Source organism: Equus quagga, chromosome 7, assembly GCF_021613505.1.
Source record: "Equus quagga isolate Etosha38 chromosome 7, UCLA_HA_Equagga_1.0, whole genome shotgun sequence".
NCBI classification, from domain to species: Eukaryota; Metazoa; Chordata; class Mammalia; order Perissodactyla; family Equidae; genus Equus; species Equus quagga.
In genome coordinates, this window is record NC_060273.1 from 87302539 (window position 1) to 87326634 (window position 24096).

General features: G+C 34.2%; 1 protein-coding gene across 1 annotated transcript in view; it reads right to left on the reverse strand.

Annotated features, from left to right (window-relative positions):
• ADAMTS19 (ADAM metallopeptidase with thrombospondin type 1 motif 19) overlaps positions 1–24096 on the reverse strand; it is a 236109-nt gene that overhangs the window by 168123 nt on the left and 43890 nt on the right. The window contains exons 3-6 of the mRNA XM_046668387.1: positions 19167–19332; positions 12769–12941; positions 11049–11132; positions 10205–10362 (exon numbers count right to left, since the gene is read on the reverse strand). Coding sequence (XP_046524343.1) covers positions 10205–10362; positions 11049–11132; positions 12769–12941; positions 19167–19332 — 581 coding nt within the window. The remainder of the gene's footprint in view (positions 1–10204; positions 10363–11048; positions 11133–12768; positions 12942–19166; positions 19333–24096) is intronic.

The window sequence follows — 24096 nt, forward strand, 5'->3', positions numbered from 1 at the left end:
CATCTTTCCACTGGGAAACCACCTTCAAATACATCATATTTTCTGGTCACTAGTTTCTAACCAAGAATTTGCTCCCCCACACTCAATCCCACTTTCTCAGAGGATCTAAAGTGTATAATATAATAAGAGAATGTGATGGCCCTGGGTCACCCAAGCATAGTGGTTGAGATTTCTAGAGTTATCTTCTTCATCGTCTTTCTTGCCTGGTTCTTCGATTCTTCCTTTGATTTTAGTACAATACAGAATCTTCTCCATCTATCAAATAAATCCAAAAAGACACCTCTTCTGGTGTTCACCTTGGGCAAAGTTCATCTCTGTGGCTCAAAACCAACACCAAATGATATAGGAAAATATATCCCCCTGGTGGCGTGACATCTGAACATAATTACAGAAGAAGAGGAAGGGAAAAGGTTAGCTGACATTTTTGTTACAAGTAAATAACCAGATATATTTAGCCTTTCTCTGTTATTAGATGATGTAAAAATCAAATTTATCACAGGGACACTATGCCTGGTTGTATAGGTTGTGCACTGCATAATTGCAGGGGCACATTTAGATAGACAACAATGTAAATGGCTCCCTCTACTGCTGTGTATGCACAACCTATACAACTGGATGTGGTAGGCTTCATTAAGTGCTTCTTATACGCCAAGCACTGAATAAGGAGAAGAATACAAAGATAGATAAAAAAGCTTCTACTCTGAAGCAAAAGAAGATGATACACAATCACCTCTGTAATGAGATAAGGGCCCCAGGATCAGTGAGGTAGAAGTCTTGGGAATTGCATTAAATAACGGATATTTCTATTTTGCAAGAGCCTTTGCCAGCAAACAAATGGAGAGAGAAACACCCAAAACAGATGATATTGAACAATATGGTAAGCAGAAAATTAAAGAACCATATAAAATCAAACCTTCACCTTAGGGCCAAGAATCACGGAGTGTAAAGTATATTCAGATGTAGGGGTAAAGGGATTTTATGTGCTTTTTCTAAACGTACAACACATCATATCATAATGCGTGAGGCTGCAACATGACTATTTGATTTACATAATGTGAAACGAGGGACTTCATCTGTAACTAGACAACACGATAAAACTATGACAAATGCACTGCTTATTGTCAAGGGCACTTACAGTCCTTCATATAGCCAATTTTTGTTCACTTAGCAAACAAACGAATAAAACACGTTACTTCAAAAACGCAACGTCTTTTATCCAAAAGCACTGGAAGCACCTCTCAGTACAAGTGAAGAATAAATTGTTAGCAGCATTTAAAAACCTCAGATCAGACTGTAATTCTTAATCTTCAGTTCTTCAACTGTCAAGTTCTTTCCAGAGGACCAAAATAATGCATTCTTAATTTCATAATTTTCAAAGATTGTGGGGGAGATGGGAGATAAATGTTTGTTTGCTGACTAGTCCCCTGATCATGTGAATTCAAATTCTCTCATTTCTGGCTCATATTGGCTCGGTGCGCCTGAAGTCCACATCACAGAGTTTCATTCTGTGAGCTTATGGAAATGATACTGTTAGACTTTGGCAACTGGGAAAGCCAATAAATTCTGCTTCAGTTCTGATTTATATTGAAAAAAATGAAATGTAGCCTTTAATTTCCAGGAATGAAGATGCATCTGAGAATAAGTCTTATTGTAGATTTTATAGTGCCCTGGGATATACCTATAAATGATTCATTCAAAAATTATTCTATGGTTTGTATTAAATTAATATATTTCTGCTATTTCTATATTTTATTAAAGTTTCTATCTTACTTGCCAATGGCATTAGTTTGAAACTAACTTTCAGAAATAGTGTACATAAACCAAAGCATTTCAGTAAATATGAAAGGCAAAACGATCAATAATAAAATTAAATTCTAAATTAAAGAATATTTCAAGGGACATAAATTTACGCCTTCTCCATGATTTCAAAGAGAAATGTGAAAATTACACTAAGAAATCATAGAGTTGACAGTTGGGAGAACATGTTTCATCTTTTTGTTACCATGAGCCCATGGCACTATGTCAGCTTTAAACTATTTACTTCATTGTATCACACAGAACAATTTAACAAATGTATTACTGCTGATAGGTTCAGATTTATAAAAATATTCTTTATTTTAGTTGAAACCAAAATTAATAGCTGAGCTATAATTTCTTCCTACTCATGTGCTCAGATAACATATAACATTTAATAATTATCTAAGTTGAGCATTCACTAGAAACCGGGCTGGTTATGTGTTTAGCTTGTCAAATACGGATAAGAACATGGAATCCACAGAGATTAAAATGTGTGTTTTATTTTTCACAATTTCCTTACAAAGCTAAAGATCTGATCACCTTTGTGTTTACACTAACTAAAAAAGGGATTCTTCTTCCTTAATTACTCAAATCATTCATTTATACTTTCCTGATTAACAGTACTAGGTCATTTAGAAATAAAACCTTCCCTTTAGGGGGCTGATTTTCACTGTCAGGGCACTGGAAGCAGTGAGATGGGGAAACAGTGATCCTCCACATAAACCTTAGCCCCACAGGTGAGTACAGGCAGAACACTATGTCGGCATCTGTCAAGATTTTATTCGTGAGTACCCTTTAACAGAGAAAGTACTTTTTAATCACCCTAAATAAATACTAGCACATGTTTAGAATCATATAAAGATATAGGTATTTATACAGCATTCTCCTCTAAACGTGAAAAATTAGAAAGTTACACAAATATAATTACATAAATTAAGATACTTATATGCAATAAAATACTATGTCTGCTCCTCCCTCCAAATGACGTAGACCAATATGAGTGTATCAGTTTTCTATTGCTGCTGTAACAAATTACCACAATCTTAGTGGCTTAAAACAAAAGAAAAGTATTATCTTATAGTTCTCGAGGTCTGAAGCCAAATATAGTCTTACTGGGCTAAAACCAAGGTGTCATCAGGGCTGCAAGCCTTCAAGAGGCTCTAAGGCAGAACCTGATTTTTTGCCTTCTCCGGCTTCTGGAAGCTGCCTTATTCTTTGGCTTTTGGTCCCCTCCTCCATCTTCAAAGTCAGCAGCATAGCTTCTTTCAGTCTCTCTCTGACTCTGACCTTCTGCTCTCTTTTCCATCTTTTAGGATTCTTGTGATTACAATGGACCCATCCAGATAATCCAAGATAAGCTCCCCACCTTAACATCCTTAATTTAATCACATCTGCAAAGTCTCTTTTGGAAACACATTCACAGGTTCTGGGGATTAGCACGTGGACATTTTGGCACTGGAAATAGGCAATGAAATTAATGTCACAATATTGCTGGAGCGAGACAAAACTTGCATGTAGAGTATGATCCCAATATTATACATATTTAGTTATACAAATACATAGGAAATAAAACTGGAGAATTACACTTAAAAATGTTAACTGCAATTATTCCTGGGTAATGGGATTATAGGCTAATGTTTTATTTTTATTCTTGTATTTATGAAATTTCTATAATAAATGTATTGCATTTTAATAAGAAGGGAAAAATAGAATTAGTAATCAAATTGTGATTATCATCCTCTTTAGTCTAAGGAAGCAATATTTCTAAAACCTATTACTATAAGGAGAAGGAAGGCAGATTTCATCAATCAAGAAATAAATATATAAAAACCATTTATGGTTAAATGTATTCTGGAAATCTAGTTTCTCTATATCAGAGTGGTGGTCACTACAAGTTAGAAGCTCAAATTAAGTACATACAATAACTTATGCAACCATAAATGATAATATAAACAATATATGGCACTACAATTTCTTTTTCAAATACAATATGTAGTACAATAATAAAATAAAATATATTTAAGAATATTGTCAAGCAAAATTATTACAAAATATGTCATAATATTCATGTTAAAAATAAATAAATAAGATCTATGTGTTCCTTGGAAATCCTAATCACTTTCGTTAATATTAACAGCATTAATAGCAATAAAACTATTTTTACAAAAGCAATTAATAAAAAAAGATTTGTTAGAGTCAAGTAAATGTTAAGATTTGTTAATCTTATTCAAATAAAACAATGCTTAAAGTCATAAACAAGATAAATTTTAGTATAAGCTGATTTCTTAGAGGACCCCCAAAATAAAATGATTTAAAATAGCCTGTACATTTAATCACATGAGCTTTCCAAATCTACCCCGTCATTCTGAAATGTCTTTAAGAGGACCAACCTCTACCATAGAAAAGACGCAAGTTTTCAAAATATATTTTAACAATCTTAACAACACAATTTAAATAATAATAATGTGAAAATTTAGCAGAGAACTGAGAAAAACATGAGATAAAAAAATTAAATCTTAGTTATTTGTTAAATAACTTGAAATGGACTTAGACCTTTATTTTGCTTATAATCCTTTAGAAAAGAGTTACGTCTTTATATTTTTTTAAACACTTGTATTTGTTCCTTCTAGAAATATTTAGTCCAGGATTAATCTTATACATAGATATGAAAATGATAACGCCAAATCTTTGTCAGTCTAAAGTTAGATATAGTTTAAGAAACAGAATAATTTCCAGTGCTCTGCACATAAAGCACGCTCAATAAGTTCACAGAAAAAAAGACTGCCATGCAGTACAGAGAATGTGCTGAAAGCTATGCAGGAGAAAATGCTATTCATACTCTTTACACATAAAATTATTTCTTGTGGCTCTTTTCTCACACTGTATATAAACTGTCTACATAAAAGCTGATAATATGCAGGATTCCTACAAATAATCAATTAAAGTCTCAGCCAATTACTTTCTTTAAAAAAAAAAAAAAATCCCTGGATGGCACCATTCACTGGAATTGGCTGTGAATTCCAGTAGTCAGTCTTATAAATTTGACGTGTTGTTCTCTACTCCATAAATGGACATAAAACTAAAGGAACAGAAATACAAACTAAAGTCAGAAAGTCTTCATGTGTAGTTCAGATTCCAGAAAACTATTTGCTTATACTTCCTTCCTTTGTACGATTTGATTTACATAATGTGAAACAAGGGACTTCATCTGTAACTAGACAACACGATGAAACTATGACAAATGCACTGCTTGTTGTCAAGGGCACTTATAGTCCTTCACACAGCCAATATCTGTTCACTTAGCAAACAAATGACTAAAAATGAATAAAAAGGATCAATGAGGTTAAACAATTTGCCAAGCTCACACAGCTCATAACTGAGCTAGCTGGGATTAAAATATACGCTTGTTTGTCCCCAATGTCCAATACACTGTCTATTGTATCAGACGTCTCTGATCCGTATACGCTTTGACAATTTCCATTTGCACTTCAACCTTCTTTTGGATTGAAAATACTTCTAAAACAATTTTATGCATTTACTTTTGCTGTTCCTTTTTTTAGGTCTTATTTATTGCCACCCACTTAATTTTCTCAGCACTTTTCTAATCATCGACCTACTTAATGCTAAGAAAATGAAACCAGATAATAGCTACATTAGCCTGCAATAAAAGGAAATAATCTGCTGGCCTATATTTCTTTTCTGAACATTCAGATATTTAACTATTTGAAAAAGTTAAATGTTTATTCCTTTCCTTTTTGATTATGTAGCAAACATCAGACCTTATAGACCAACAGAATTTGGGAGGCAAGTTAGTCCAATACGAATTATTTAGCAAAAATCCCAATAGCTTTGTATACAAGGTAGACTTACATTCTTTTGAACAAAAAAACTGCAAGTTTCAGTATTTTATTGAACTCTTCAATGAAGTTATAGTGAAACTCACAGGACAAAGCCGGCTGACTCTACATAAATGGAAAGCATAAATTATTAAATAAATTTTCACTGGATATAGATTTTATTCACTGGATAAAAGAAGAAAAAGTGACTAATATTTGTTTCACAAGTCCTACATGTCAGGAATTTTACATATCATTTTCTCATTTACATTTAAACCTTAACCTGCTCATAAAAGTACGACTAGTAATATTTAATATATTAAATTTTAACCCCATAAAATGTTCTCAATCACTAGAGAATATCTTCAGCAATAACAAATGGTTCTTAAATATGTCTAAGATAATGAGATAGAAAAATAATTTTATAAATAAAGTGAATTTTAACCACGAGCTGATAAAACTATCAATATAAAAACATTTATAATATAATGATACAACAAAAGATATTTCTGGTAGTATGAATTCCATATGAATAAAAGTTTGCACAGGATCATATACAATTATTTATGTTTGGAGACAATTATTTAATGTTCATTGTATGTTACATGTTATACAAGATGTCTTATATTCTTCACCCTGTACTATTATCCTTATTTTATTGATAACAATGAGACTCAGAGAGGTCAATTAGTCAACTCAAGAAAACCAGCTAGTATTTAGACAAATACACTTGAAATATATTTGATCATCTTTCTTAATGAGTTTTAAAGGTTTTTTTGTGTTTTTTCCTGCTTTTTCTCCCCAAATCCTTCCAGTACATAGTTGTATATTTTAGTTCTGGGTCCTTCTAGTTGTGGTATGTGGGACATCGCCTCAACATAGCCTAATGAGTGGAGCCATGTCCATGCCCAGGATCCGAACTGCTGAAACCCTGGGCCACTGAAGCGCAGTGCGCAAGCCCAACCACTCAGCCACAGGGCTGGTCTCAGTTTTAAAGTTTTATATATTTATATATTATATATATGTATACATATTCATATATCTACACATTCTGGATACAAATTCTTTGTTACATATATGTATTGCAACTATTTTCTCCAATTCTGGGGCCTGTCTTTTAATTTTCATATCAATGTCTTTTGGACATAAAATGGTTTTAATTTTGAAGAAGTTCAAATGATTAATTTTTGATTAGTGCTTTTTTTGTATCCCATCTAAGAAATCATTACCTTCTCCCATGGTCATGAAGATTTTCTCTGTTTTTTACTAAAAGTTGTACAGTTGTAGCTTTCACCAGCTTTCTATGATCCATTATGAATTAAGATTACACAGGGTATTAGTTGAGATTCATTTTTTCATATGGGTATCCACATGTTCTAGAACCATTTGATGAATAGACTATCTTCTCATCATTGAATTATATTGATAGTTTTATTGAAAGGCAATTGATCATATATGTGTGGCTATATTTCCAGACTCCTCATTCTGTTTCTTTGATATGGATGGTGAACTTTCTGCCAAAACCAGACTGTTTTGATTACTGAATCTTTACAATAAATTTTGAAATCAGATAGTGTACATCCACTCAGTTTGTTCTTCTTTAAAAAACTGTTTTCACTCTTCTAGGTCCTTTCGTTTTCCAAATAAATATTGAAATTAGATGGTCAATTTCTACAAAAAGAGTCTTTAGAGATTTTCATTGAGATGATAGTGACTCATAAGTCAATCTGGGGAAAATGGATATCTTGACAATATTTAGTCTTCCAATGAATGAACTTTATTTAGATCTTTAATTTCTCTCAGCAGTGCATTGCAGATATCACTTTAGAGGTTTTGCACATATCTTGTTAAATTATTCTCAAGTATCTTATGGGTTAGGCAGTTATAGTAAAATTTTTCCAATTGTTCACTTCCGCTATATATAAATAAAGTTGTTTTTATAAACTGACTTTATATTCTGTGGCCCGGAAAAACCCAGTTATAAATTCTAGCAATTTTTCTGCTGGATTTCTTAAAGTTTTCTTTGTACCAAATCATATCAGCTGTGAAGAGAGATACTTTTTATCTTTTCTTCTCAATATTTATACCTTCCCTTTCCTTTTTCCCTCTTTACTGTACTGGCTATGATCTTCAGCACAATATTGAAAAGAAGTTGTAAGAGTGGACATCCTTGCCTTGCTTTCGATCTTAAGATGAAAAACATTTGGTTTTCGCCATCAAGTGCGATTTTTTTTTTTTTTAAAGATTTTATTTTTTCATTTTTCTCCCCAAAGCCCCCCGGTACATAGTTGTGTATTCTTCGTTGTGGGTTCCTCTAGTTGTGGCATGTGGGACGCTGCCTCAGCGTGGTCTGACGAGCAGTGCCATGTCCGCGCCCAGGATTCGAACCGACGAAACACTGGGCCGCCTGCAGCGAGCGCGCGAACTTAACCACTCGGCCACGGGGCCAGCCCCTCAAGTGCGATTTTAGCTGTAAATTTTTTTGTGTGTTTGTGTGTTTGGATATCCTCTCATAGATTAAGAAAGTACCCTTAAGAATTCATTAAGAATTTGTGTTGATAGGCTTCCCCTCCTCCCTATACATTAGACATATTATTTCATTGTCTTTTGGACTCATTTTTTCCTGATGGGAAGTGAGTCATCAATCTTAACATCATTTCCCCTGTGTACAGTATCTCTTTCCTCTGGTCAATTCAAAATTTTTTCTGTATCTTTGGTTTTCACCAATTTTCCTACGATATGCCTAGGTCCATAAGTAGTTGTTTTTCATCAAATTTGGGGAAAATTTTTGCCATTTCAATTTCACATAATTTTTATTCTCTTCTGAAATTCCAATTATAACTACATTAATTGGTAAATCCAATATCTAAGCTATCTCAGGGTCAGTTTCTATTGACTACTTTTCCTTGACCATGGGTCACATTTTTCATGTTTCTTTGCTTGGCTAATTTTTATTATGTTCCAGACATTGTGGATGATATATTACAGAGATTGAGGATTCCATCTTTCTCTGAAGAGTGCTGACTCGTTTTAGGAGGGAATTCAATTACTAGCTGCGCACTCTGAACTTAGGCAGGCTTGAGTTTATTCTTTGGTAGGCAGCATCTATCAAAAGCTTAAAATGATTCCCAAGCCTTTATAAATTGGTGGGACTCAACCTCCCAACTCTATATCCCCTAAAGATCTTACTGGGGCTTGGTTTCAGGCTTTGTTAGGGCAGGTCAAGAACACACATTTCTCTGGACCATGGTCGCTACTATGAAGGTACAGACTTTCTATTTTCTCAGCTAAATGTCAGGAGTAATGACAAGGTATTAATAAGGTTGCTCCACTCTTGTGGTCTGAATCTGCTAAATTCCTAGCATCCTTTTAAAATCTAAACTCCATAGCAGCAGCACTCTGATAAATTTTGGTCAGTCTCTATCTGGGTACATTCAGACCAGCCTTGCAAAGTTCTCAGAGCTGATCTGCACACAGACTTCTTGATAGCTCTCCCTGCATAGAACTTTCATCTCTGGCACCCTCAGCAGGACCACTATGCTCTACCTAGATACCAGCTTGCTGTACCAGTCAAAAACTTGTCCCCAGGCAAAAAGCCGGCTTAACTGTGGGGCTCACTTAATAAATTTTCCTTCTTTCAGAGATTGCAGTCTTGCACTCCTCATTCTCCAATGACTGAAAGCAGTTGCCTCATAAATATTTTCCAGTTTTATGGTTGTTTATTGAAGAAGTCCAATATCAGGCACATCTGATAGTGGAAGTCCAACTGTATTCTTGCCTAAAATTTTTTTCATCTTCATGAATTATTTATAACTAGAATAGTTTTTATATAATTCAGCAATAACAAGCTATCATACATTCAACAGACTCCTTATAGAAAATCCGGTTCAAATGTTACTGTGCATTCTGTGATGTGAAATGTCAACACTATTGACACTAAAATTAAATTGCTAGTGACAATGAATTATCATTCATTTTTACTAGCTCTAAGAAAAATAAACTTATGAATAATTACTAATACAGAGTGCTCATATAGAGTATACTGTTGCTCATTACTTCACCTCCTTATATTTATACTTAATGCTATACCACAAATGTCTGTGAGTAGTATAGACACACACAACGCAGACCAAAAGTAATTAGCTACAGACTTAATCGAAATTTTTTTTCTCAGATGGAACCAGAAAGCTTGTCAATTGCTGAATTTAACATACTAGGTTACTTTACACAGTAATGACTGAGAAACATACAGTGTGGGTTCATAATCTCAAAGTTCCACCAAAAGTCACTATAGATTTCCCTTATCATCATTAATGGCTATGTCTTCTCATCAAAAGTCAAGGGTAAAATTTTTTCAAAAATTAAGTAGCCAAATGCTTTGTTAATATGCCATCCAATATGTGGTTATTCAGAAGTCAGTATTATGAATTGAGGAAGATGACTAATATCATTGTGCTAAAAGTTTTCTGGGACACAAAATCTGGAATAAAAGCACTCTATGAACGGATTAATAGGATTAACAGCTGGCCATGGAATTAGAAATGTCATTTAATTGGCTTTGGAAAATTTACCTTGTTATAAGTATAGCTGCGTCCACTGAAGTCATGTCCTCTCCCCAGCTTGTTGTCATCTCTAAATGTATGTCATTCTTTTTGCCAAATTCTTCATGTTGCCACTTACAAAAACTCTCTAGCATTTTCTCTCCATGGTGCCCAATATAGAGATCTGTCTGCAAAAGAAGCAATTTTACTTCAAGGCAAATTATTCTCAGATATGCAAAAAACTAAAAGCTGAGGTGACTTCTTGAATTGCTAAAGCAGACTGTTGACCATAACGTTAATTAGAACCTGGAAGACATTCAGGATTATTTTAGCCTGAGCTAAAAATCTTAAAACTTTGTGAAGGTATAATAATCACAAAATCTGTTTAATGCTATTCTGAAAAAGGAGAGAGGTGCAATGGAATACTAAAAATGTGGATCTTTTCGACTTAAGTAACTCATTATTTCTACAATTTAAGAACCAAGGTTTTCCAAAAAGCCAGTTAAGCAGCATGTTAACTGATGCCACAGAATATTCTCTGTTTCAAATGAATTACAGATAAGAAAAAGTTTTAAAAGTACATGTTTAAATAAGCAAATAAAACTGTCATTAAAAATGACTTTTTAAAATTACATTTTGGAAAGTTAAGGTTTGTTGTCAGGATCCTTGGAAACTAAGAACATTCCATTTTTGGAATAAAATTGAAGTATTAACCAAACTAAAGGCCAGTTTTATGTATACTTTAAGTGACTCAGTGGATATTTCTGGATTTTAAGTCAATAAAAAGTACATCCCTAACATTCTCTTTACTTAAAAGTACCTGAACACAACTTCTCACCCACTTAATTGAACAAAAAACTCAAGACTTTCTTACTGGAGTTTCATGGAGCAGAATAAGCTTTATCACACGAAGATTGACCTGCACACCAAGACTCTTGTGTTGGAAAAGGTTAAAAACCTAAAAACAAATAAAAATAAAAATCCTAAAATAAAACTGGAAACATCTTAATTTTTCTTAAAGTCCAGACATGGGAGAAGTCTCAATTTATTTGAGAAATCTTCTATTTTTTTAATTAAATTATTTAAAAGTTAGTTTAATAAGCAAGAATAACTTAGCTAATTCATTTTAATACCCAGAAATTTAGATCTCGCATTCTGAGATACTTACTGCAACCTTGAGAGTCTAGGCATTTCAGTGGGTGCAGAGGGAAGGTTGGGCTTTCCATGATACTGAAGAGAAGAATTTTAGTAACTAAACCCTAGAACTTTTCTCAAGACCACAAAATGTCAGTGTCCTCCTTTCATCTGAGAAACAGTCCTGCAAACTCAGCCTGCTTTATGTCACCTCGTAATTCATTCCTTAGAGTCTTTTTTCTCTCCCCAGGCTAGCTGCCAAATAGGAACAGAGTTTTCAAAGCTCCTCCCTCCAATACTGCCTGTGAAGACAAGTTTGAAGGTCAGTGTTCCTTGACGGTTTCAGATCATCATTGTAATTGGTTTTCCCAAAAGGCAGTGTATGTAGCAATGCTGGAAAGCAAGGTGAATTTTTTATGTGGTACAGTGATTTTTTGTAAAATTGAGGATTTATTTAATTTGTAATAGAAAATATAAAACTGGCACACCCAACCCATGCTTTCAGAGATAGGACTACTTAGAAGAGGCTGAAGCTGGTAGGCTATGTTGGTCTACCCTACACAGAACGCTGGCGGAGTGTTCAGGTGGTAGCTGAACGTAGACAGAAATGACTGGTGTGGGAAAAATTTGTTCACTGGGAAAACAAGCCAAATGATAGCAAGAAATAGCAAAAATGGGAATTTTACAAAACATATTATATTTATCCTTGAATCAGTGTTTCTGACCCTCCTTTATAGGTAACTGGAATCATAAATGGACATTTGCTTTTGCCTTTTATTTATGTTTATTCTCCCCCAAGAATAACTTTTCACTACAGCTTTCTAATTGCCTTGAAAGAAGTTACCCAGTAGGGTATGCAATTAAGTAAAAGGATCAATTTGGGGGTAAGCATCTATAAGATGCTAGGTACAAACTAGATTTCTGCAGTTCAGAAACTGTCGGCCAAAGTTAGCTTCATGTGATTCAGCTGGGTAAAAATTTAGCTAGTAACTATTAGGTCTTACTTGTCAACCAATATTATATCTGGCATCCATCTTTACATAACTATGTAAGAGCTCAATGGATTACCTAGCTCCATTTTGTTTCACCTCATAATCTATAGTACTTTTGGTGGGTCCATGTATATAAACAAATATTATAACATTTCTGCTAATTTCAACAAATGGTCATTTATAAAAGAGAATGAAAAGAAAGGGCACAAAAAAAGAGAAGACTAATAAAGAGTTTTGCCACATCAAAATTAACAATAAGGGTGTTTTTTTACTAGAAGATGTGAATTATTATTTTGATATTTCTTTTGCAATGGATCAATTTGGTATACCTAAAATATTTTCTTTACTGATGTCAATAAAAGAAAGGAATAGTAATGAATTAATTTTTAAAGAACTTCATTATACTCACACAGTTCTTCCTTAGAGTTTTCTTGAAAAAATTCCAAGCGCACTTTAAAGTTTGCCTACCATATTTAAGATGGTTAGAATGAATCTCCTGGCTGCATCTGCTCCATGATAGGAAACCATTGCTGGGTCTGCAACCACTACAGTCTCTATGTTGTATTCTTGAGGTAATTTGTATGAATATCGTTTCCCTCTTCCACTTTCTGTTATTTTTTTAGATCTAGATCTTCCTTTATCTGCAACAGAGAAATTAATTTTTAAATTGCCTCTATCTTAGCGAAGTAAACAATTTTTGTTTCTTCAATAATTTTAGAAAATGTTTATTTAATATCAACATGTGTGGATGATAACAGTGAGCAAAACCAAATAAGTTCTCTGCACAGATGGAATCTAAAAGGGCATTTGACTTTAGAGTGCAAATTTGGAGTCAGACAGACTGGACTTCTACCATTTACTAGCTCTGCCACTTGGGAAACTAACATCACCCAGTCAGCCTTAGTTCCCTCACCTATAAAATGAATAATAATAATATCTACTTTCTAGAGTTGTTGATGGCTTAGTAAAATTTCTAGCACAAAGATTGATATAAATAAAAGATACTATGACTTTCTTTTTCAAACCAGTGACAAAATAGAAGTTTTACTTGAAAGAAGTGCCTGAAGTAACTGCCTCACACATCCTAATTTCAGGCAGTTGCCCCTATTACTAAACATTACGCATGGGTTACAAAGGATTAGGTTCTGCCTTCCATCAGAAGTTATGACCCTAGGGCAATAAAGATTCCTCAAACAGAGCCAAAAAAAAGCAGTAACCACAAATAACATATTTATAAATTTAACTACATAAAAAAGAAAATTTCTGCTTATTAAAACATGCCACTATTAGAATGAAAAGCATGCCATGAAGTCAGAGAAGATGTTAACAAAACTTTTCCATAATAAAGAAATAAAAAGCTACTCTAAATCAATGACAGAGCTCAATGGAAAAATTGGCAAAGGACTTCAACAGCCATTTCTCAGAGAAAGGATATATCAAAGGCTAATTGGTATATGAGAAAGTGATTCAATCTCATAGTCTTCACGGAAATGCAAATTAAAACCACAATAAGTTAAATTAATTAAAATCTCTAAAATGGCTAAAATAAATAGATGATTATATCAAGTGTCAACAAGAGTATGGGGACAACTGGAGGTCCTATACACATACCTACTGGGAGTCTACATTAGGATAAACATTGAAATAGTGGTTGGCAGTATCCACTAAAGTTGAACATCTGCATATCCAATGATCAACGGTCTAAAATAGGTACTCATCAGAAATGCATGCAAATCATATATAGAAACTATTCAAAGCAGTACTATTCTTAACAGTTCAAATAATCATCCATAGTATAATGGATAAAGGAATTTGGGCTTATTCATACAACAGAATGCTACATCGCAATGAAAATGAACCAACTACTGCAATGTGCAAAAATGTGAATGAATCTCACAAACATAATGCTGAGCAAAAGAAGTCAATTACAAAAGAACAGGTGGCGTATGGTTCCATTTATGGAAACACCAAAAACTGGGAAGACATGATGTTAGAAGTCAGGATAGTGAATAACTTGAGGTAAGAGAAATTAGTGCCTAGGAGTGGGCACAATGCGGACATCTGTGGTGCTGACATTTTCTGTATTCTGATCTACATGGTTATGTTCATTTTGGAAAAAAATCAGCAGTTGGACACATCACTTGTGCAACTTCCTGTAGGCACGTGGTGCTTCAATAATGAACTTAGGATTCTAACAGCCTTATCAAGGTATAACTCACATGCCACAAAATGTAACCATTTAAGCGTACTATTCAATTAGTTTAAATAAGTTTCTATAGTCGTCCAGTCAACTCCACAATCCATTGTTAAGTCAGCTGTCACCTGTTCCTCTCCTTGCCATTTACCAAAATTCTGTAGATGTCACTAAACTGCTATCATCTCCTTTCCCAAACTTGTACTTGTGGGCTAGCACCAGCAGTTAATATCAAAGACCTCGATGAAGGACAACATAAGAAATTCATTTTATTAGTATCTTGAGATCTCCGACAGTCAGGAATGAATTTTGTAGTTCCTCTAATTGTAATCTCAATCCTATCTACTGTTATATATTAGTATATTGTTACATAAACATATAATATTTAGCAGGGGACATTCCTACAAGTATATGAAAAGACTCATCTTGGCAGGGTGAACACCTAAAAAACTGATTACGGGAAAAAAAATTTATATATATCTGGCAGCTCTCCTAGGTGGATATGTCATTGACCTTGCATGTAAAAATCATGCAATCATAGGAATAGAGAGGATGAGATGTTAGGCAAAATATTAAAAAGCAGACATCATCATGAGTAAAAAGACTTAGGGGAAGAAAAGGGAGGTGGTTAGAATTACTCTCGTTGCTATTGTCTGCTTTGGTTGTGCACGGGAAGGATTGTTTAATTTTTATTTTTGAGTGACTAGGTAGATAGTGGGGGATATCAGCAGAGGAGTTTGTGAAGGAAGATGATGGGATCAGTTTTAGATTTATTAAGTATGACGTGCCCGAGAGACATCTGAGTACAAGTTACTAAACACCTGGCAGTCGGGAGAGAAGTTTGGACCTAATCAATGTGTAAGTGAAGGTGAACCCATGGATTTGAATGATATCATCTTGAGAAAGCATGTAGAGTGAGAAGGAGAAAGATAAGGAGGAAGTCCTGGGAAATGCCTATATTTAGGGGGTGGACGTGTGAAAGAAGGCATGCCCATGGAGGAGACAGAGAGGTAAGAAAAATAAAAGGAGAGCTAAAATGAAACCAAGAGGATAGTTATAAAATAAGGGGCTTTTGAATTGCACCAAGAGTGGCAGATAGATCAAATAAGAGAGAGAAAAGTTTGTTTCCTTTATTGCCCCAGCTAGTGACCCAGCTGCGTTGGCCCCAAACTGTTGGTATCCTGCATATTTATTTACATGTTATTGTTAAATAGGCTACTTGAACATTCTAGGTTTCTTAAGAATCTCAATCTTCATGGTAAACTCCATCATACAAGTTAGCCACTGTGTGTGAAAATCACGCATATTGAAGTAATTTTTTTATTAAGTTGCTCCCTTGATGTCTTCATTGTCTACATCAACTATGCTGAGCTCATTCTTCATTTCCTAAATCTTGAGACCATTTTCTACCTATACGCATGTATAAAAAGAGCACAGTTGATACTGCACACTTCCAGTTAGAGACGAAATTTTAAAATGCCTATTCACCAATGCTCAATGTGTGCTCTCCATAATACCCTCGACACGCTGACAATAATCTCCACAATAGTTATGGATGGCGTATGGAAACTATTTCAGTAGTAGTCTGGTTAAGTTAGCTAAGAACAGTGATGATCTCTATCTCCTGCTCAAATAGACCAGTACTCTTCAATTCTATAAATCTCTTTCTTGTTCACACCGAGTCCTAGACATACTTATAAGTTTATACTGAAATGTAAAGGAATATATATTGATAACGTCTCTTGCCTGCTTAAAATCTTCAAAGACCACATTTTTGCCTTCCAGATAAAGTCTTTGATATAACACACAAGTCCCTTCATTACCTAGTCCATGACTACCTTTCCAGGATGGGATCTCGTGTCCATATTGCAGACATTTGGCTCCGGCTCCCTTTGTCAATGCTTTCTCCTGCCTTTGTACTTTTGCATGTATTGCTCCTTCTTCCTGAAATGCTCTTTCCCGGTCTAACAACATGCACTAAAAATTTCACATAAGTTTTTCATTTTCACATGTAATCTCATTTAATTCTGACAACAGCCCTGAGGTTCAGGGGTATCACTATTCCCATTTTGTATATTGTAATGGAGCTTTCAAGACATAAAGTAAGTTTTCCAAAGTCACACAGGAAGTGCTAACATAAGGGTGTGAACACATGTAGTCTGACCCCAAAGTCCATTATCTTAACCTGCACACTCCATTCTCTTTTCTCCCCCTAGTCTATATAAGTTTTACTCCATCTTTGAGGCCAGTACCCCCCAATATCAAAAGCTTGAAATTTTGTGTACTAAGCCTGCCATAGTTCTTATCATACTACAGTATAATTAGCTATTTACCAGTTTGTCGAAAATAATACATTGGTGGCCTCTTGAGAAAAGAGCTCTGTCATTTAGCTTCACATCCCTGTGCAGTGACTTGTCATGCTTATGTTGCAAATCAAGAAACTAAGGTTCAAAAGTTTAAGGGAATTGAAGAAGAGTACCTAGCTGCAGTGAGACTGAAGCTATGCCTTCAACCAGGAGCCTCTGACTCTCAATCTCATATGCCTTCCTTTCCTCTATATTATCTTTTAATAAAAGAACACAATAAAGTCATTGTGAAGTATCAAGGTCCCTGTTTAGAAAAAACATTCATGTAATAAATACATATAAACATAATATACCTAAGGCATTAAAATGATGAATGAGAATAGTGCAAGGACCTAGTTGAATACTAGTAAGCTTTACGATTCCATTGTGCAAAGACAAATACTGCAACATGATCCAAATCTGAGTCATGTGTTTAATATGTTAATACATCAGCCTAAAGTAAGAAGGGAAGAGCTATGATAAACTCATCAGCATAAGTAAACTAATATTTTCTTTTATGGATTGCTAATTTTAAAATGATTTTTAAAATTCTAGACCCTTAAAAAGCATCTGAAAATAAGTAAGCTTAGTAAATCATGCAAGTGTTTGATCCACATAGGTCAATTAATATATAACAGTCATGCCTAAAAAAACCATATAAGTTAGAAACTTTATGAGCAATGTTTGCTAAATATGAACCATGTATTTATGCTTTATAAACGTGTTAAAATTAAGCATTTTCTAGAAACCTTTCCTCCGTGCATAATGGCACACAAAGCCTGCTTTGTGTCATCCATGTACTTGAGTAATTAGAACAGCTGGAACTTACTATGATTCAAAAGTTGCATAGTGCAGATTTTCAGTATAACTCATACAAGGCAATCTCCTTAAATGGACTAAATCCAAGTTGCTGCTGTTATCGTTTCACAATACAAAAGCCTTTTGCTTGTTCATAATGCTATGACTTTTGTTCAGCTGTTTTATCTCCTTTGTGTCGACAGTTCTTAGAACGGAGAAGAAGAATGTGTCTTATTTAAATTGACTTGATCTTGCACATCAGTGTGACACAGAGATAGACTCATTCACTTCACCACTTTTTAAGATGATTCCCATGAGTTTTCACAAAATGAAAGAGAAATCACAGATTAATTTGAGATAACTACTTCTAAACAGAAACGTTGTAACTCCTTCTGAATCTGAACACCCTAGACAATTGATGATAAGAACATCCTATGGCCTCTGCATATGTTACTTATTGTCACAACTCTTATACCCAAACCAGCCTCAAATATCATAACCAGTTTTAGAATTTATATCTTGGCACTAACTACACTAACACCTAATTTTAAATCTGCAAGTCAAATTTTAAAATCTTTACACCAAAAATTCTTCAATAAATTCTTAGTTCTTCACATTCTAACTGGAAATATTTCTCCTATCAGTGAATATTCACTGAGATGTCTGAATTATACGTCTAAAACTTTTTCCTAGGGAAACTTCTAATGATTTTCTGAATGTTAGCTATGACTTTCAGCTCCTACTTATGTAACAGAAATCATTCACTTTCCTTACCGTTCTTGCTAATGCCACAAATCTCTGCCAAAGAAAGTAAGGAAGTACACAAAAGAGTCACCCCCATTTTATTTCTGCAAAGAACTGGCAGACAAACAGAGACTAGGATTTGATGGTTGGGAATGTTTATGAGCCTCTGAAACTTCCAGATTTAAGGTATTCTGATACTGAGGATAAAATTCAAAGAAATAAATCTTTACTCTTCTTCCTATTCCTTTGCTAATTTTAACCTTCAAGATGGTTTTTACTTGGGTCAGATAAAAAAAAAGGAGGAAGACGTTGAAGATTCTTCTGATAAAAGTAAAGAGATATCTATGATGTTCTCAGAGAGGTGACATTAAAATGAGGCCATGAGCTCACAGCATTCAGTTTCAGGAGATCTGCAATTCTCTGTGTCATTTCTATTCCAGTGAGGTGAACGGCATCCCATGAGGAACACTTCACAGTTCGAGAGACATAAAGGGCACGTTATATATCAATCTCTGAAGTCCTTCTGAGTTTCTATTTTTTGATATTTAAATGTAGTACTTCATAGAAAACTAAAAGATAAGTGTAAAATAGATACACGTAATTGTCGTTAACCAAAAGAGATTCCACATTAAAAAAGATAAAGCTAGTGGGTGGATGGAGACAGAGAAAGAGAGGAAGAGAGGAAGAAAGGAAGGAGGGAAGAGAAAGAAAGGAAAGAAGGAGAAACTTTTTAAAAGATTCATCTCACATTGCATATTTAGTTAAGTCCTTTCAGAAGGCATTACCTGAAATGATACCACAGTAATGACTGTGAGGAGCTGATTTCTCTGTGACTTTTTCCTCCATGGACCTTTTCTGCCTATATACACGGTGTGGGTGACCCGTAATGGCCATTGTATCATTGAGCGGTTCAATAAATATGAAGTCCTCATTGAGCTGTATAAATCCCATCTGGAATATATAACATAAAAAGGTATTTAAGAAATACTATTTGAATAAATTAATTTCTAGGTTCTCCTACTTACACACACTCTATTTTCTTTCACATATATGCATACATTCTTCTAGTAAAGCTATTTTAGCAGCCCCACTAATAAGGTGACTGTCTTCCCATTTTATTACTTCATCTTTACATACTTTATTGCACTAGCATAAACTTCATTTAGTTAGTTTTAGCCTGTGTGGGTGGGAGGCTAGATGCCAGCAACAGATGCACAGTAAAAATTCTGGAATGTTAAAGGCTCACTTTGGGAGACCCATGGGGTCACTTACATGTACAGCATGTACAGAAGAGCAATACAGTTTTTAATTGGGTACATCACATGGTTCAGCTTTTTGACGATTGTTACTTAATAAAGTAATTCATGTAACATATCAAAGCAAATGTAGGAGACATAGCACTGAAATTATCACAACATAACATAACATATCATAACATTCTTAAAGCCTTCTAGTAAGCAATTTGAAAATTTCTGAATAATAAATTACAGAAGAAACGAAGCATCACTCACATAAATAAGTTTCATTTCATACAATGCCATGTTTTCAAAGTTAGCCAATTTTTGACAGAGTGCTAAAAATTGTAAAATATGGTTATGATTAATAAAAAGACCTCATAACAAGTAGGTGTCCTTTTATTATATTGAAGCTAAGCCTGGTCATTTCTTTTCTTCCTTTTTTAGAATAGAAATTTGCATTATAACTAGGAAAATATTGCACATGGAAGAACATATGACTCGATCTTTTCAATTTTTATTATCTTGCTCTACTGCAATACACATATATAAAACATATTTGACTATTTATTCTGTTAACTCTTTAGTAAATATTTTTGAAGAAATAATCCCCTAAAACCTGCATTATTTATACCCAACATGCTAATATCAAAGTTCTTATTTCTGTTTTGCATTAACTATTGAAAAATTATGTACGGTTCACTTTAATTTGATCCACATATAACTAGCACAGTAACAATATAATTATTTCTTCAGATATAGTAATTCTTCCAAACTAGATATTAAGAAAAAATAAATCTATGCTAAAAAGTGTATGTTTTCCACAAAAGTATAGAAGAGGTTTTTTGTTTTGTTTTCATTATTAAAGTGTATTGCCTCTTCTATATAGAAAGACCAAGTGATCGCCAATATGTTACCTCATTTTATGCTGTACAGAATGGACAGTACAAGATACCTTAAGAATAAATCTAAAATCCTCATCAATTTCATTTTATTGAATTTTTATATCACTAATAAAATTCTCAAGTACTATCTATTTCTGTCCCCTTCTCCTCTCTCTCCCGTTCTTTTCCTCTCTCTCCCAGTCTCTTCCTCTCCTCTCTCTCTGTTTCATACACACATGGGTGCACACATCATTTGCAGGTGGGAATAATGCAAAATTCCCCCAAATTTTCCCTGTAGCCTAATTTGATGGGGAAAAAAACTGAATATCAAGTATTTTTAAATTTAAATAATAATCATTGAAGATATAGTACACCTACACATGGATTGAGGATAGGTAGTATCACATTATATATCACTGATCCAGATTATGAAAATACAGGAAAAGTTACTCTAATATATTAGTGTGATTCTGAGGTTCAGACAGTATTCAAGGTCACTAATAAAAGAGACAGTGTGGCTGATGATTAAAATAATAATTGCTATGATGCCCAGTTAGAACGTCTCAAGTAAACATACTCAGTTTCTCTAAATCATAAATTTGCAATCTGATACATTCTTTCAGCAGGTTATAAACATGGTTAGGGTTATAACAATAAACCCTATAAAATTTAATTGCATACTATCATAAAATTTAATGACTCCAAGAACAGATTCTAAATTTAAGATTATTTGGGTTCACCACCTACTACTGGCCATGTAACCATGAGAAAGTTACAGCACCTTTATCTGTATAACAGCTTCACTGGGTTGTTTGGAAGATTTATTGTTTAAAGCACATGTAATGCTCTGATCATAGGATCTGATACTGGGGAACCACTCCATAAATGTTTGCCATGATTTTTATTTTAGTAATAAGAATAACCACAATAAATATAAGCACTCAAACATTTGAGTATGGACTGAAGAGCTCAGAGAGCCCAAAGAATCAGTTTGTTCATCTTTGTAACTCCACATTAGCACATTAAATATTGTCTGAAATAAATGATCTTTAGTTAGGATTTGGAAACCTCTTCATAACATAGAATTATCTGTTGTGTTAGGCTTTTATCTATAGACATTTTTAAAAACAAGACGGCTACTTTTAAAATGGAAAAAAATGTTGGAATAAGTATAAATGGTGACTCATCCCTTGAATACATATTTACTGTCTGACCACAGGGTGCCAGATTCAGTTCATCCTGGGGCATATTCAGAACCAAGCGTTCAGTGTTCTCTCTTTACGGAAGGGTTTTCTGAGACCAGAATACTATCCTACAGCACAAGAAGTGCTCTCGTTTAGCTCGGTATCTTTCATGATAATGACTTGTATTAAAGCACAGTTGCAGAAAATCCTGATGTTTACTGTGTCCCAACAGAGGGTTCACTTTTTCCACTAACGAAATAGATTTTTTTATCTGTACGGTGATTTTTTTTTTTTTTCCTTTTTCTCCCCAAAGCCCCCCGGGTACATAGTTGTATATTCGTTGTGGGTCCTTCTAGTTGTGGCATGTGGGACGCTGCCTCAGCGTGGTTTGATGAGCAGTGCCATGTCCGCACCCAGGATTTGAACCAATGAAACACTGGGCCGCCTGCAGTGGAGTGCGTGAACTTAACCACTCGGCCACGGGTCCAGTCCCTCTGCACGGTGATTTTACAAGTCATGGAGGAACACAAATCCATATTAACCTCTTTGCACAAGTGCCCCTGTGTTTGACGATCCACAATTAGACAGCATTCATTTTAGTGCCAATATGGTCCTTTCAATTTTAGAAAGAAAGAAAAGGCTATTTGAATTAATATGGTAGAATACATTATTTAAAATAAATGCAAACTATCTAAGGGTTTTTCTCCCAGATTGCCCTTTTCAGACTTTTCAAATTTACTTTTAACTATTTTGAGACATTTCATGCAAATATTTGGAAATGAAATTGTTTAATAGTTGTTTCCTACCTTATTTCTGTCATCAGGTGCATTTTCTCATATGGTGGCATCTGCTCTTTTGTTATTGAATGTTATTCTTTGATTTGACATTTTAGCAAGAATTTCAGTATTTTGCAAATTTACCATTACTTAAATAAGTGAAAATAAGTTACCATCCATTTCTTTTCTTACTTGTTCTGATATTTTACTCTTTCTCTATTTAGATGCCTCTATGATTTTTAAAACAACCATTAACATCGATCATGTTGGTATACTAATACTGCCAACAACTTCAAATCAACACATGAAATTTGATTTGGCTAATGTACCTAGAGTTTTATGTATTCTTGCTTCAATTCACCAAATACAAATGTTTCATTTTTCAAATTCAAATTAATTATGGCCTATTCAATAGACAAATAAATTCTAAAGCTCTAAGATAAGTGTGACTAAAACATAACTAAAAAATTAGAAAGCAACATGGCACTCTCTGTTCTTGTTCCCACTCCTGCTACGTTAACTACTGCCTCCCACTGCCTCACTTCCTATTCACTCACAGAACTGAAGCACTATTAAAGTGATCTCAAGTTTTCTCTTCATTCTTCCATGCTCCTTTCTGGAAATTTTCTTTATTTTCTAGAACCTTGGTTTTCTAGGTATACTGTCAGTGGACTTGCTGAAGGTATTCATCTGATGCTTAAACTGCATGTTGTGAGTCTTTGAAAGTATCCTACTTTAAAAAATACATGCCATATCACAAGAACTAAATACCATAAGTTTTAAAAGAGATGAGGAAGGTGGTGGGTCGTTATAATTTCAGGATATGAAAAGAGTCTTGAGGGACAGCAGGATTTGGATAAGACTGGGGCAAGTTGCTCCCTGTAAGAGGAAGCATTATGAACAAGGGCAAAGCATAAGTGGAGTCTAGGGAACAGTTCAGGAAGATGCCTGGCTTAAGTAGAGAAAGGGGAAAATATAGCCAAAAAATAAGAACCCATATAACTGAAAACATCAAATTACGAAGTTCTTGATAGGAAAAGGAAAGTCAATGTCCTGAAGGTCTGAGGATGATTAGTCTACTATCCGACTAGAAGATATATTAGAGAATTAGTGAAATACTGGAAGTAGCACAAGTATTTTATTTCTAAACAGCAGTAATGGAAGTTGCTGAAAGGATCCGGCTCGTAAAAACATTTTAGACAAATATCTGATGCTCTACATGATCTAAACTTCTATATAAGTTTGGGTTTTTTAAAAGTTTTTTCCTTGTATGGTAATGTTATAGTGTATATCTCATTAAGCAAATAAAGCATTATATAGTTTAAAATGTAACCATAACATGGAGATTCCTCAAAAAATTAAAAATAGAACTACCATACGATCCAGCCATCCCACTACTGGGTATTTATCCAAAGAGCTTGAAGTCAGCACTCCCAAAAGTCCTACGCACCCCAATGTTCACTGCAGCATTATTTACAATAGCCAAGACATGGAAGCAACCTAAGTGCCCAGCAACAGACGAATGGATAAAGAAGATGTGGTACATATATACAATGGAATACTACTCAGCTGTAAAACAGAACAAAATCATTCCATCCATGTTATTGCAAATGGAATGATTTTGTTCTGTTTTGCA